This window comes from Phoenix dactylifera, chromosome 8, assembly GCF_051530095.1.
Source record: "Phoenix dactylifera cultivar Ajwa chromosome 8, Ajwa_hap1_PhDact_Kaust_v1.1, whole genome shotgun sequence".
Taxonomy (NCBI): domain Eukaryota; kingdom Viridiplantae; phylum Streptophyta; class Magnoliopsida; order Arecales; family Arecaceae; genus Phoenix; species Phoenix dactylifera.
The window spans coordinates 33,147,962-33,163,775 of record NC_143197.1 but is presented as its reverse complement, the minus strand read 5'-3'; the positions used below and the strand labels follow the sequence as shown (position 1 = coordinate 33,163,775).

The 15,814-nt window shown below is 38.1% G+C and overlaps 2 protein-coding genes across 5 annotated transcripts; one reads left to right on the top strand and one right to left on the bottom strand.

The window, feature by feature from the left end:
* The first annotated feature begins 559 nt into the window (after positions 1-559).
* LOC103704069 (uncharacterized) lies at positions 560-2,317 on the top strand. Of its 2 annotated transcripts, none has more exons than XM_039125109.3 (2): positions 560-1,115; positions 1,263-1,348. In XM_039125109.3, the coding sequence occupies exon 1, from the start codon at positions 653-655 to the stop codon at positions 1,094-1,096; it is 444 nt and encodes a 147-aa protein (XP_038981037.1). In that variant the 5' UTR covers positions 560-652; the 3' UTR covers positions 1,097-1,115; positions 1,263-1,348. The 2 variants fall into 2 exon arrangements, with proteins under 2 accessions (XP_038981037.1, XP_026659238.1); XM_026803437.4 differs by lacking the exon at positions 1,263-1,348 and adding an exon at positions 2,180-2,317 and having other exon boundaries at positions 561-1,115.
* A 2,250-nt stretch (positions 2,318-4,567) lies between these two features.
* On the bottom strand, positions 4,568-14,189 carry LOC103704071 (protein DEFECTIVE IN EXINE FORMATION 1-like). Of its 3 annotated transcripts, none has more exons than XM_008787219.6 (13): positions 13,841-14,189; positions 13,439-13,549; positions 12,838-12,920; positions 12,384-12,501; positions 12,157-12,317; positions 10,877-11,385; positions 10,696-10,766; positions 8,567-8,823; positions 7,399-7,580; positions 5,813-6,096; positions 5,581-5,698; positions 5,110-5,292; positions 4,568-5,007 (listed from the first exon to the last, which is right to left on the bottom strand). In XM_008787219.6, the coding sequence occupies exons 1-13, from the start codon at positions 13,990-13,992 to the stop codon at positions 4,693-4,695; spliced, it is 2,544 nt and encodes an 847-aa protein (XP_008785441.4). In that variant the 5' UTR covers positions 13,993-14,189; the 3' UTR covers positions 4,568-4,692. The 3 variants fall into 3 exon arrangements, with proteins under 3 accessions (XP_008785441.4, XP_026659237.4, XP_089781270.1); XM_026803436.4 differs by having other exon boundaries at positions 12,157-12,309; positions 13,841-14,154; XM_089925144.1 differs by having other exon boundaries at positions 12,384-12,559; positions 13,841-14,105.
* Positions 14,190-15,814: the final 1,625 nt, after the last annotated feature.

Genomic DNA, 15,814 nt, shown 5'->3' with positions numbered 1-15,814 from the left:
AGCTACAATTCAGATTGGCTTTTTTTTTCACTAAAAAAGAGAGGTAGGGGGGAGGAAGGGACAAGCCCACCCCCGCGTAGCAGCCCCCACTGGGCTTCCGCCCTGCCAGGAGAATGTTCGATGCGGGCATACAAGTTTTACTGATATCCTCTCCATCCAAGGGTGAGTACATTACACCTGGCACCACTAAAGCTACCAGCGGACCAACAAGCGTTCCTAGATCCTATGTCCAAGCAGTGTCACCATATTTTAATTGACGCGCAGGACGATTCGAACTTGGAACCATGCGGTTAGAAGACAACGCCTAGTTTCACTGAGCTATCATCTTAGTGGCATTGGCTTTTTCTTCCATGAAATGATAACCACTTAAAAATAAGTCGGGCAGCACGGTAAGCAGGGTAACATGCCCGAGCCGGAGTCGCAGCCGGAACGCTCGAAGCAAAACGCTCCTCCCGAGAACCGGCAAATTAGCGAAGTGCGACACCAGGTCGTCGTGATGGGTCACGCTCTTAGCGGTCATGCCCAAAACGAGCCAAGACTTTGGGGTGGCTCGAATCTTGGATTTCGTCGACGGTAAAATAACGCTGTCTTCCGCCATCGCGTCAGCAGTCAAACGATGGCTCGTTTACCCGGAAGTCGCGTGTAATGTAAGATGTCCTCAATGAAACCCGAGAGTTCGTCGCAGCGGATAAGGCTTACGGCAGGCAGCCCGGGGTCAAAAGGCGGTGGAGCGAGAAAGATAGGAAAGAAGGAGATGAATTTCCGGAGCCTGGAGGAGTTCTGGGCGTATTATGTGAGCCAGCACTCGAAGGCGTCGACCCGGCGGTGGCACTTCTGCGGCACCCTCTCCGCCCTCCTCTGCCTCCTCTCCTCCCTCCTCCTCCTCAAGCCGTGGCTCCTCCTCCTCGCCCCCTTGTGCGGTTACGGCCTCGCCTGGTACAGCCACGTCTTCGTGGAGCGCAACGCCCCCGCCACCTTCTCCCACCCTCTCTGGTCCCTCCTCTGCGACCTCAAGATGTTCGGCCTCATGCTCGCCGGCCGGATGGACCGCGAGATCAAGCGCCTCGGCAAGAGGCCCGTCCTGCAGGCCTTCTGATCGCCTTCTCTTCTTCTTGGTAATTGTTCGCACTCAAATTGCTGTCGCCCGATCTTCCACCTGTAATTATTATCATATCCGGATTTACTGATTAATTTTGTGCGATGACGACGGCTCTTCTGGAACTTTGATGGATCGGTCTGCTGCATAAATCTTTCGGATGAAGTTTTCTTTTCTCTCTCTCTCTCTCTCCCCCTCGCTGCTTTTGTATCGATTTAGTTTAGATCTTAATAATTGGATTCCCCCCACCCCCTTTCCCTGCCCCAATAACACCATGCCTTTGGTCCCTTCATCTCTGGAGCGAATTTTAAGTGCTCTGCCCTTTCCTTCTTTTCAAGGAAAATAGAACTACCGAACTTGATCGCAAACAAAGAAAAGGTCTTGGAGTCCATTAGCATCCTTGCTTGCAATTGTTCCTGGCTCCTGTTCCATTCCTTCGTACAGTATCTGAGGTTGTCTTCCATTCGTTTCCAGGACTTCGTTATTCTTTTATCAAATTGCAAAGAATGACCGAATGGAGAAAGAGATCTCGACAATGACATAAGCCAGAATAATGGGCTCTTTGTTACAGAAATATAGTATATAGAGGAACTAAATTGCCAATAATATCTATCGATTCCAATAGGACAGAGCAGAACGCATTTATTTCAATCTATCGCCAACGCTCGAAAGTATTGTCAACTTAATAAGAGTTTATCAATAAAGAAAGCGGATTGTTGGCAGCACCATAGTTTGTATGCACTAGTCTTTGAGCAGAACTTCTCTTGTGATATGAAATTTTCTTAGCTGACTTTAGATATATTGACATTGATGAGTTTGGCGCAGCACTGTTAACTAGTGATGGTAATTAAGCCCTGGGTCATTATAATTTTAATATTGCTTTCCTTGAAGCTTTTCAGTTCCTTATCTCAAGTGATCTTGTTGTTCAATAGTTCTCTAGTAAAGGTTGGGTGAGTGAGACGACAAATCTACTTTGTCTACTCTATATCAAAGAAGCAAGATGCAGAGTGAAAACGTTAGACTTCAATGCCTTTTTCCGAGCATTTATAATGTTCTGAAATTGTTTTTTTTTTTTTTATTTAGGTATGGTTATTTAGAGAGAGGGTCTTCTCATGCACAAGCAGCTTGTGTTAAATATACGAGAATATCAAATGCGACTCTCGCAGCTAATGAATGTAATTCTTGGGGAGCATATATTTAGAGGCTTTTATTTTTAACGCGAGTGTTAAGAAAACCTATGATTGGGTGGGTTTGTCTTCCCTTGCTTAGATATTTGAAAGAAAATGTTTGAAACCATTTGATATATCTTGTTTTCATATTTTAATCAGCAAAGGGCTTATGATGATACTTTCAAATGAAATTTTCAGGTTAGTAGTTGTAGATGTAGCTTCAGATTTTAAGAATGCCACTATCAAATCTTTGATAACATGAGATGTGAAAGGTCCTGGCGGGTTAAAAGGCTCATGTACATGAATGGAAAATTTAAGAAACGTTAATTACAGCAGCACTTCTGAATAAATCACACCAAATTTAGAGCACTTCGTCAATCACTTTTTTTTTTATTATTCTGTTATGGCTATTTTTTGCTAAAAAATTCTTATTAATGAAACTTTAAAGTATCAAGCTCCTATGAATCTCTTATCTCTTGTCCAGATGTCTTCATCACCAGTCATCATCTAAAAACTTTAAGTAACACAGTAGGTGGTGTGTGGTCCGTGGTTACCTGTTTTAGTTTGTGCATTAAACTGTTGAAATGGATTGCCCGCTTCAAGCATAGACAGCTGAGTTTATTAGCTAATGTTTGGTTCTCTCTTGTGGCCCCTGGTGTTGCTGCTTTCCGATCTCCACTTAGACAGCATATATAAGGGCATGTAGACTTTTGTTTATAAATATCAACTATTTCCATACTTCGACTTAACCCAGCCTTTGTCATTATATACCTGGTCATTGTGTTTTGCCTCCTATTTTTCTTTTGTAAGGTGAACTAACTGATGGACCCTAGCATTTTATTATACTACCCATTTCTCTGAGCTGATGTTAACATTATCGAGTTGTGATGTGTCCGGATCTGCAACCTGCTGAAGACCTAACGATTTGACCTGCCTGGACCAAAAAGTAGGAACCCACAACTATAATGGTGGAAGATATTGCATGGGTTTTTAACAGTGTGTCGTTTCTCTGTTTTGATGGGGCTTACTTTGGTCTTCTGCTGTTGGCGTTGCATGCTTAAATACCGAGAAAACAAGTATACCACTTGTTCCACTGTTTTTAAGATGAAAGTCTACGTTGAAAAATGTATTTCTAGATCTGTGTGATTTATTATCTCCTCTCCAGTTGGTGATCTCTCTCCTGTTAAGAATGTGGAGGTCACAAGGTCAGTATAGAAGATGCCCTGAGACAGTGAGATGAATGCAGAAAACCTCTCTCTCTCTCTCTCTCTTCTTTGATGAATCGTTTTTGGTGCAATCCAATGCCATTCAAGGGATTCGTGTACAGTAAATGAGGATGGCGGAGTCTGCGTTGCCATTGTTGGTTTGGTTTGGAGATCACTCCTGCCGAGCTCTGACTGTTCCTCAACTGCTACCAGAATTTTGCGGGTTTTTCTTCTTCTTTTTTTTATCGCAACGATATCCTTTGATCTCCCGGCCATGGAATATTCAAAAATCCTTGAAAATACTTATTAGATGATTTGGGAAAATGGAAAAATACTGTCAGAGGCGCCTGATATTAGAATTATGATCTTAAAAAGGCTATTGGTTTAACACCACATGTATCATGACAGGTGGTGCAATCTCTCGTATTGCCCTCAAATGTTTGTTTTTTTTTTCCAATCCAGCCGTTTAATATGACCCAAAAAATCTTTTGATTCTCATCACTAGAGAAAGGTCTTTTAACCTTGCTTTCCTAAATTCTTAAAACTTTCTGTAACAACATGAGTACCAAAACGAGAAGGGAGAAGGCTTCAATCCTTAAATCTGATCGAATACAGAGCGGATACTAATATATCCACATCTATATTTTATTTGACGAATACGGATATCAGTAGAGTACAAAAATTTATATCTATATTTGTTTTAACTAAATACGAATACAAATCAGATACCCAAAATATGAACATACATATAAATATAAATCAGATAATTAAATATTATTTCCATATAATCAAACATATTACTAAATAAATAATAAATCAAGTTATTAGCATATTAATATGATCATTTATTTTTCTTAAAAATTTATGGTACTATATAATATTAAATAAAATTACAAATCAAATATTCAGATATGAATCACATAGATGTCTATCTCCATATATATATATATATCAAATTTTTTTTGATGAATATAGACACATATACGGATATTAGTCCAATGTTTAAATTGCTATCTATATTCAGATAAATTTGGATACAAATACAGATTCAAACAAATATTATCCGATCCACTGTCATCCATAAAAGAGAGGGCTCATAAGAAAAAGTTTTATGCAATTTGTTTGAATTTAAATGATACGTCAGTTTTTGCTATTGTATAATTAGAAAATCAAAAACTTACTTATAACTGCCCTTTCCTAGTATTAACTCTACAAAAAGCCGCTAATCTGCATTCCGTGAGAAGGATGGCAAAGGTGCACCCTCCTGCGGGCGGAGAATGACGAGGACGCCAAACATACCAAGCATTGGCAACACCACAAGCCACTTTAGTAGCTTATAGAAATGCAGATGGAATGTCAATGAGAATTCATCGGAGAAATATAGTCCATTCTTGTCAACCATCTCCACCAGCACAGTACCTGTTGTTCGAACAGGCACCGTTGGCAGCTTCACTCGCTGCTTCCCTGGCTGATCGTAGACCTGATTGACCACTATGCGCCTCTCTCCTTGGTAATTCCCAGGAACTAATAAAGTTGTCTGCATGTTCAACATTAAAAAAGAAAAAGAAAGGCATCATAAGATTATAATGGTCGATTAAACTGAAAGAGAAGTCATTGAGGATAGAAGGATGGATCTTACTGTAACATTGTAAGGTCCTTGAGACCCGGAGGGCACCCTGTATTTGTCTACAATCTCCATCTCCACCCAGAAATGTTTGCCTTCTTCATCACGAAAAGCCCGGGATGAATGTGAGACATAAATTCCTTCGCGATTATATCGGTATGCAGCGTTATTCCTACCCTGGTTTGGTGATCTCCATTCCTGAAAGGACACGGCAGAAATAAGATCCCAAAATATATTGTGTTGCAGTAAGACTGAACACCTGCAAGTTAGGCTACTTTCAGCAGTGAAAAAAAGGCCAGGAAGAAGAAAGGTCCTTTGCACAGGCTAAATAGGTTAGCAACATTCTGAATTTGAATTTTTATATATTATGCCGAGCATTACACTTATTCATTTTCACATGTGATAACAAATGAACAACATCGTCAGGCATACAACAATAGATGGAGATTTTTTGTCATTCACATTAAAGAAGAAACTCCACCGTACCTTTAGAGGATGGTGTGGTGAGGGGGTTGAAAAGCAGAAAACATTGCCGTTCATGGTACTAACAATTAGATCAAGGTCATCTCCACCATCAACATTATCAGCCAAGACCATGCTGTATCTGTGCATTGTAAAAAACAATATCAGTACAGCATTGCATGGATATTATTAAGCCAAGCTTTTTCTTTCCCTGAAAAAAGGGTTTATATAATTGATAGATCAAGTGGAGACATACGATGTCTCGCCAATGTCAACAGCATCTGCACATGCTGTGGCTCCATCAATCAAGTACAAGTAACCATCAAATGAAGTTGTAACAAGAGTCAGCCCCTTCGACTTTTCATCACGTGTGCTTAGATCAACTAAAAGAACTGGACTCATCACCCTCCCATGTGTTCGATACGGGAAGGGACGAACCAGCGAACCATCTCTTCCACTGAGAACATATATATTTCCTGATACTGTTGGGATTACAACATCGGTGTGACCATCTCCATTAACATCACCAATGGTGGGACCCTGTCACCAATTTGAAAAATATCAAGCATAGCTACTAGTGCAATATAAGCAAAATAAGAATATGCTGCAGCAACAACCTCGCTAACGGACATGTTACCTCAACCAATATGCGTGTACAGGAGCATATGTACAAATATGACAAGATGTCCAAAATGATATTGAAGATAATAAGTTCAATGTTAGATGAGTGAAATAATGTCATAAAGGGAAAGAAGATGCATTGCAAAACACCTGCCAAGAAGCGGGTCCACTTGTGCACCCTAGTCCTTGAAGTCTGAGGGAAACCGTACACCCTATACATTGTACTAATGTCATGTAGAAAAGTTTTTGTTCTAGCTCCAATATGTATGCATAAAACCAATGAAAAGGTATAATTTCCAGAAAAGAATATGCATCCATTAGTTGCCAAGTTTGACTAATGACAATGAACGGCACCAGACCTATGAACATATAGTTCAAAAGCAACAAGCAATTTTAGAGCCCTTTTGTTGGATAGGATTTGTTGGTTGCAGCATTTTGCAAACCAAGATCTTAACTACCATAATTGGAGCTATTAATTTGTTCCATTGCAAGAAGGAAATGTGATCTAGGCAAAAGTGGTTCTTTCATAAGAGAAACAAATTATATAATCCAATACATAAGAGGTTATCCAAATTTTAGTTTTCTTTTGCTCATAACTTAGTCACAACTTGATCATATAATCATGCCATGGATGGACTAACGTAGCACTCTATTGGAAGACTGAGACCAATAACTTTAACAAATCTTACTACATCATTCAGTTTTGGAAATCTTGCTTCTCTAATTGTTTTTTGCAAAAGGGCATATCCTTGGCAACTAAGGCATAGTCAAAAAATTCTTTCTCAAGATTAAGTGAGGTAGAGCTTAATTTGGAAATAACTAAATTAGATATCAGGGTTTGGACCAGGCTCATACATAAGCAGCTTTCTCAATAAGCCAGATTGGGTGATATGCTGGTCAAGATTCCAGTTCGTTGGCACATGGTGAGTGAGGTTGTTTTGGACTAGGCTAATCAGTTCGAGCAAGTGGAGTCACATCCAGGTAACAAACTGATGTGCTACATGCAAGTGGAGCCAAATAGGGGAACCAAATGCAGGAACCCGACCATGAATTGACTTATATGATGCAAATGATGTCAGATAATTGTGAGTTATGGCCTAATCAATCCAACTGCTCACCTACTGTTTAGCACTAATTAAGGTTTTCTTGAGTCTCTCCTTTCTAAGCACTAACTAAAATGGCAAATATCATAGCTAGATGTTTATTATAAAAAATACTTGCCTGTGGTATGAGACTCTTAAGATGTACTTCCCAAATTTCATCTCCTTGGGCAGTCCATGCAGCAACATTTCCATGGGTATCAGCTGTCACTATTTCAATTTTACCATCATCATTTATATCTGCTGCCACCACTGGTCCCTGAATCTCAGCCATCTCGAGTGGAAATTTCTCTCTCACCTTACCTAAAGGGATAAACAATATCAGAGATGAGTCAATGCAGTGCGGGTTTTACCTCAGACTACTCATTCATAACACAAGAGGCTTACATCAAGGACTGCAAACAAGCAAATGATCTGAGCTGCTCATTCACAACTCAGGATCAGCTCAACAGGGATTCAATTGAGCTTGGCTCAGCTAGAAAATGAACCAAGCTCAAACAGATTTCAAAGCACAGCTCATTTGCCTGAACACTAGTGGATTGCAAAAAGAAAAAAAAGGACTTCAGCTTGATTAAGGGCATGTTCAGTATTGCTTCTGCTGTGTAAAAAGAGGAGGAGAAGATAAAAGGCTAGGTTTTCTAGCTTCTTCTAAAAGTGGTTTTTGACTTCTTGTCAAAGCACTTTCCAGATGATTTTACCAAACACATTTTTTTTGGAACTGCTTTTTTTGCCTTAGAACTCACAAAGCACTTTTTTGAAGCAATACGAAACATGCCTAAAGCTCAGCTAAGACCTTATACAACATGCGCTCGAACAAATTTTATTAATCTCAGTTCGATCTAGAGCAGAGCTTGAGCAGCCCCTTTATATACTGAGTTGAGCCTGAGCAGCCTAATACTCAGCTCAGCTCAGCTCATTTGCACTCCTACTTACATCTGCAAATTATAAATGAATCACAATTTACCTGTGTGCAATCCAATCAACAGGTGATAAAATCATTCGCAGCTGCAATATTAACAGAAATACAGAAAACAAAAGTTGCATAGTTGACTGAACTGTCATACACAAAACATGACCAAAGCAATGTATAAAGAGATCCAGACAACCTCTAACTGATATACTTTAGCATGAAAGTTTTAAAAGGCAAAAGGCTAAACCAGACTGCATATTGACTATACCTGGAGAAACCATAAGTAGATAATTTTTGTATCGATAATAAACACAACCAAAGCACAGAAATGATTAATAGCAGATAAAACAAAATTATGTCATAACGCCGAGAAACTTACCATGATGATTCAAAATATAAAACAAGCCATATGAAGTGCCAACAAGTATGTCCATATTTCCATCACCATCCAAATCAACAACTGTAGGAGAAGAATATATATAGGCAGGGAAGCTTCCAGTATCCATACTCAGATCAAGATCAGCAGTCCATTTGACTTGTTTCGTATCAAGATTGAAAACAACGATGCCAGTCGCTACATATTTTTCAATATCAATGCCACCCAAATCTGCTGAATGTTCTGGGTTATCATAGTACCTGTCATACAAAATTATTAACGAGAGATGTCGAGGTTTATTAAGGAATCCTGTTGCAAGTTAAACCAATGCATAAAAGTGATTTGCAAGCTGACATAAAACTTTAACAGATAATGAACAGGTAGAATTAACAGTTAACAAATGAAGTTTTGGACATATGGAAGGCCCAGAAAACCTGGAGAAGAATGATGCCTGGCACAGATGTTAACTGGAAATTTTTCCTGCATTAGCTTCTACTTAAGCTTAAGAACTCTAAGGTGATGATTTCAAGGACACATTAGTCATTGAAGAGTCCGCTGATTATCACAGTACAGTCTCTTTTGCAGTTGGCAAGGATGTTTTCAAGATAAAGTTATATCAGAGGTGCTGCATCCCTATCTAGTTTTACATCCTGATTCGTTCTAGGAATTACTTTTACCGATCTTAGTATAAACAGTAAGAGATAGATCGCTCCTTTCCGATCCTTCGAACCCATCCAACACAATTCTTTCAGGTAACCTCAACATGTATTTTTTTTTCCATCCCTAGCCTAATATCCTTATAGACTTTATCCTAACAAAATAGTTATTCCCAAAATCCAGCTTTTAAATCTCTGTCTTTAACTCTATTTGACATGAATAGGCAATTCTGGTGCCACTTTTGGTGTCAAAAATCAAGTTTGATTCTGAAGTGCTGCTCTGCAATTCAGCTTTTAAATCTTCATCTTCAACTCTATTTGACACAACTAGGCAATTCTGGTGCCACTGTTGGTGTCAAAAATTGTTTGATTCTTAAGTGCAGCCATCGAGAGAAGCAAGAACATATAAATCAGTAACATTCCCGCTAATAGCATTAATCAACAAGTTAAATTGTTGGGTTATTAACCTGGAAAGGCAACTCACTGATAGCACTAATGGTGTCAAGTGGGCCAAAACAATCAGCAAGCAGTTCACACAATTGCTTGACCACTCGTAAGGGGTGTATGGCTTTTCATCAGGTTAACAAGTAGTGAGATGCTTCACTCAATGACATCTTTGAGCAAGAAGGAAAGAGTATGTCTAGTTGAGTTACATAAGGAGAACCATAAAAGACTAGATTAAGTAGTGCGAATACACATACATTGCAAACTCAACAAGCAGTTCTGTATCCAATGGATAGAGTGGTAGGTTGCATTTCGATTGGAGCAGCCAGGAATCAGATATCAAGAGCAGATGAATTTGTGACTTTAAGGAAAAGCAAGGAGAAGCTTTTTCCTCTTCAATATAGGCAACATTGAAGTCAAAGAATGCAAGGACAAGATGGACAAGTTTATCGTTCAATATCAACTTGATGGCAATAATAATGATAGGCAAGCTTGACTAACCTTTTTTCTGAAAAAGAAAAGTAGATTGTATTTGATGCATTCCACATGTATCTTCAACATAATCATTGATAGTGGGAGCAACTCTAAAAAGAATAATTTATTACAATATAGTAAGAAGATGATTCTTAAGAGAATCATAACCTAATACCGTAAAAAAGGATGGAGATAAGACACCTAAAGATGACAGATCAATTAGAATGTAGAACTTCTTGTTTCAAGTCCAAAGAGGTAGGAACAATCTGAACTAAACTTATCAGCAAAGATCTGTTAGATTTTGCCAATCAAAATATCTTATAACATTTAAGAAGCAGATTAAGCACATTCAAACAATCTTCAACAATTCAAAGTAGTGATTAACATGTTGCTAAACCGGAGCACTTTCTAAACAATCTTCGTAGATACGAGGAGAAAATGAACTACATCCAACAAACAACATTCTATATATCAAGGATCAGCTCCAGCATTCATTCTTTACCATTTGATTCATATAGAAGAATATTATACAAGTGAGTGGGGTTGGGGGAGTCTTACTCGCGATCGAAGAAGTAGGAGACAGCAACAATCATTTCTTGTGTGCCATCATTGTCAATATCTGCAATTACCTAGAGAAAATAAGCAGAGTTTCAGCAAGATTGCTAGAGACTGGATAAAGTCATTTTTAAATCATTGCCCATTCTTAGTTATGCAGATGACAAAAGCATGTCACACTTACCGGAGTGCTTAGGATGTGCGAATCAATGTTCACATAATCTTCCATTTTCTCATGTTCCAACTCTGTCCATTCTTCATCTCCCCACATGGATTCATCAACGTAATCATCATAATCATATTTATACTCATCAGCTAGATCTTCTGCATTCCGGAATAAATCAAAAGATGAATCAGCATCTTCTTCCAGAACCTCATTGTTTTCCACAGTTGCTGCTCGTAAATCATTATCATTGGCATGAGACTCAGAAGTTCCTTCTTGAGCCCCATTTGACTCAGTGTCTTCAAGAAGTCTCCGTTGAGAGTGTGTTGCATTCTCTGCTATAGCACTTCCCAGTGACTCATTATGCACAGTGGTATTATCCAAATTGTTCACCATCCCATTATCTTGCCCTGCTTGAGCAGGATCGTGTTTTCTTTCATCCTCTCGCTTGGATACATTCATTGATAAGCTATTGTCGCCAACTGTTGTTGCAGCAGAATTATTTAACCCAGATGTGCTTCCATTAATATCTATACAAAAATCAATACATGGACCATCTGAAACATTTGTGTGATAGTTCTATATATAAAAAAAAATCATTGTTATAAGGATAAACTGAAAATGAAGTGATATCCCACATATCCAAATCTAACAGACTAACACACTTTAGGAGCAGAACCTGATGCTAGGTATGGTATTGATTATTGAAACTATTGAGATAATGTTGGTAACATGAAGTTATTGCAGGAAAAGAACACAGAGACACATATAGACTTTCTGGATATGCTTATCCGATATGGAAGCACAGATTTCATGTGTTTAGCTTTGGCAATATCATGCAAATGAGAATGGACAGTGGGGCACTGTTATGATATGAGGATTATGATAGTATCTCAGTATCATGCACACACACAGGCAGACAAAAAAAGAGAGAGAGAGAGAGTGTGAGACATATATATATATTATACAGATAGATATGTGTGATATGTTCAGCAACATATCCACAGAGAAAGAGAGAGAATGTCCGATACATATATCCATATAGATATTTTCAGCAACATCAGGGTCCATGCAAGACTCCATTTATACATGTTCATCAGGCTAAGAAAGTGAGAGAAAGAGATGATGGGAAGTGATATATATATATATATATATATATATATATATATATATATATATATATATATATATATATATATAATGACATCATTATCTCTCTCTTTCTCTCACTTACGAAAGAGATAATGGGAAATTAGATAATTGGATCAGCAGTCAAAATAGAGACATCCATGATCACTCACGAGACATTGCACTCTTAACAGAAGCCTCCTGAACTAGCAAATCATCATGAACATCTGGATGAGAACGGTCCACAGGCTCTTGATGCAATCCAACATACCAGTCCTTACGAACTTTTCTACGAGGCACTTCTAGTTTGTCCATCATCATATAGCCTGAGGCCCTACATAAAAATCAAATCAGGCTTCAAACGTACAAATCCACCAAGCAAAAGATTAGATTCACTTACCTGAAAAAGTTAATGACACCATTGTAAGTAGCCAGAGCTATTTCTCTCGTACCATCCTTATCAATATCATATAAGAGAGGACTCGAATGAACTGTTGATTGGTGGAAGGCAGGCCAGCCTTTAAGAGAAGAGGGAAAAAAAGATTGCAGTATAAATGTTAGATGCCAATCGCCAACCTATAATCAAGATGTCTGATGAATGACAAAGTGTAATTTCAAATAAATTTAATTTCTTCTTGAAATTTAAATAATTTACCAGTAGATGTCAAATGATATTCATAACTTAAATGAAATGCAGAAGGAAGTAACTACAGGAAAATTTTACAAACGAAAGATTCTGAATTCAATAACCATTCATGTGATGTTCAATGATTATTCATTTGGTGTTACTACCAACCCATGCCAAATGAAGGATGTCATAGAAGAATCAAGGCAAAAGAGACATCAAACTGCACCTGGTAGTTTATCTCCATCGGAACCTTCCAGCACTTCCAAATAATGAACAAACGATGGTACCACCACCTCAAGCTTGCCGTCACTGATATTATAGAAAAAGTGTCAATACATTCAGTACACATCTTCAGACAACTAAAACCACAAACATGACAGACTGCAATGTTGGAAACAGAAAAACACAGAGTGGTTCACAGCTCAACATCAAAGAAAAAGATGCAGATGCTCATACGAACTAAACTCGTTCTGATAATATGTGACACATGGGCAAACTGATGTTTATATTACAAATTATATGAAGAATAAAAAAAATGCATACATTTTAGGTCCATGATACAACATCTCTCCGCTTGTGCATATGAACTAAAGCAGCTCATAGACAGCAATAAAGTTATAGAGATTAAACATGTTGCATTGGCTTACATCGGTACAAAGAAAACGGCTGAAAATAAAAGCCAAAATGATTCAAGTAACTGCTTGATGTTCTTATATGCTACCATATAACCACGTAAGAAATAGAAACGAAATAAACAAGAAAATAATCAACAGGCATGTTTCTTGAAATAATCCAAAAAGCAAGTTGGTGCGATCGAAAATTTTGACCTGTTAATATCGGCAATCAAGGGGGTTGCATAGACGCTGGAGCTAACTTCAGCCTGCCATCTCAATTCAACGTGCTTTGGACATTTGGTGTTCAACAAAGAATCTTCATCTCTACGAGAAAGAAACAGCCAATCACCACATTCTTTTAGTCATCTTGGAATCACAATTCTCGATCAAACCAAGATAACTTCATCGGTGCGAAATTGTAGGAAAGACAAGTAAGACAACTGCCTTTGATCGTATTCACTTGGGGGCAAAAAAAAAAAAAAACCCTTATTGCTAAAATTGGTCAGAAACGGAACCAAGCAGCAACGCTAAAGGCTGGATTGCTGCGGAGACAAAATCTATATCCGAACCAGATCAAAAAAATTCCATAGATTTGGAAGGGTGTATCGATCTCACATGTTGGGATATCCAAGCATATCATCGCTGGCTTCGCGTTCCCGGAACTTGTTGGGCTTGTTCACCTCTCCCGAGCCGGAGGCACCGTGGACGAAATCCCGCGATGCGCAGAGCACCAGCAAGGAGGTGAAAAGCCCGGCAAGGAGCCTCATCGGCCCTTCTCTCCCCACGAACCAGAGCTAGGGTTTAGAGATCTTTGGAGATCCGGAGACGAGAGGGGAGGGCCGGAGGGGAGAGTGCCCGAAGGGGAAACCCACCGAACTGCAAGAGGGCCACCGTTTGTTTCAGGTCAGAGTTACTTGATGAACCGGTTCGGGCCAGCCTTGGAAGGTCCGAACAATTATGACGCAATGGACCTCTTGGTCAGTCCAATCAAAATTCTATCCAATATCATGAAAGATATAATTTTTAAATATATATATATATATATATATAACAGCTGAATTATCGAAATATATGCAACCCGGATCCGATAATAAGCGGGTTGTGAATGAATCTTGGGTTGGGTCTGGATTTAAAGTTTTAGACCTAACACAATTTGAAATCGCATAATTATCCAATTTATTACATACATACATGAGTAAATAAATACGGATAATATTGGTATTATTTATATATATTTTAACATCCAGAATCTTAGTATATAAAATTTTCTTCTATAATTTAAAGGTCATAGAGAATAAAAAGTAATAATTAGAATATATTTGGATAGATTTAGACTTGACTTTAAGTCAAGTATATCCTTTTAAAATTTTATTCAAAACTTGTTATATAATTAGATATCGAGTGCTTGTTATTAACTTCTCAAAATATGGATTAATTTAGTTTGATTAACTTTTCAAGATACAATAATTGAAATATGATGGATGCCTAAACATGGTCTCCACTTGGCCCAATCTTTCAATCAACCAAGTATAGAATAAAGGTTAGATTCGGAGGCTCGATGAGTATGAATCCGGAGTTAGTGAAACTCAAATTGGGGTGTTAGTGGCTCTAAATCCATACCACCGTCCAACATCGTCGTCCTTCTTTCTAATAAATCTCATAGAAAGATGATTAATTATTGCATGATTATAGGGAAGATGAGATTGTTTTCTTCCTAAACTACTGCGTTTGGAAATCTCCTGCACCACTTTGACTATTTATAGAGCTTAATAAGAGCACTCTAATCATTCATAATCTAATCCTTTTTCTTTAGAAGATTGTGTCCCACGCAAAAACATAGGCCAATGCACCCATCAACTAGAGCTAGCTATATTGAGTATCACAAAGATAACATCCATGAAGATAATATTAGAGAAGTTATTATTTATTACAAGAGATAGTTGAAAATTGAAAAGTTCATGTTTATTGGAGAAGTTATTTAATACAATAAGTTATTAATTATTTGAGAAGTTTAAAAGTTCATGTTTCTGGATTCAACTTCAGATCTCAAGCTGAAAGACATGGATCTTGCGGAGAAGTACCATGCATATAATAAACTATTGCAGCGGATGGCTGAAAACGATTGCCATGGATGTGTAAAGTTGAAGGAGAACATTATGTTGCTCAAGGAGCCAAAGAGGCACAAAGAAGAAGTCAATGCTCTAAAATATCAAATGTCAGATGAAGCACTTCAGCAGATGCCAGATTTTCAGTGGCGGGGATCTATTTGGGGTGGATTTTACATTGATCCAAACCTGAATCTACTATTAGTTTACAAATCTGAGCACAGGTCAAAATATTGATATAGGAGGGAAAGAAGAAAAAAAAGAAAAGATAGAAAGGAGGGAAAGATGAAGAAAAGGAAAAGTGAAAGGAAAGAAGATGAAAAAGGAAATTAAAAAAAAAAGAAAAAAGAAGAAAGAAAGAGAGAAGAAAATGAATGAAAGGAAGGAAAGAAAGAAGAAGAGAAGGAGAAAAAAAGAAGAAAAAGGAAAAAAGAAAAAAGAAGTAGAGGAAGGGATAAGAAAAAGAAAGAAGAAGAAAAAGAAA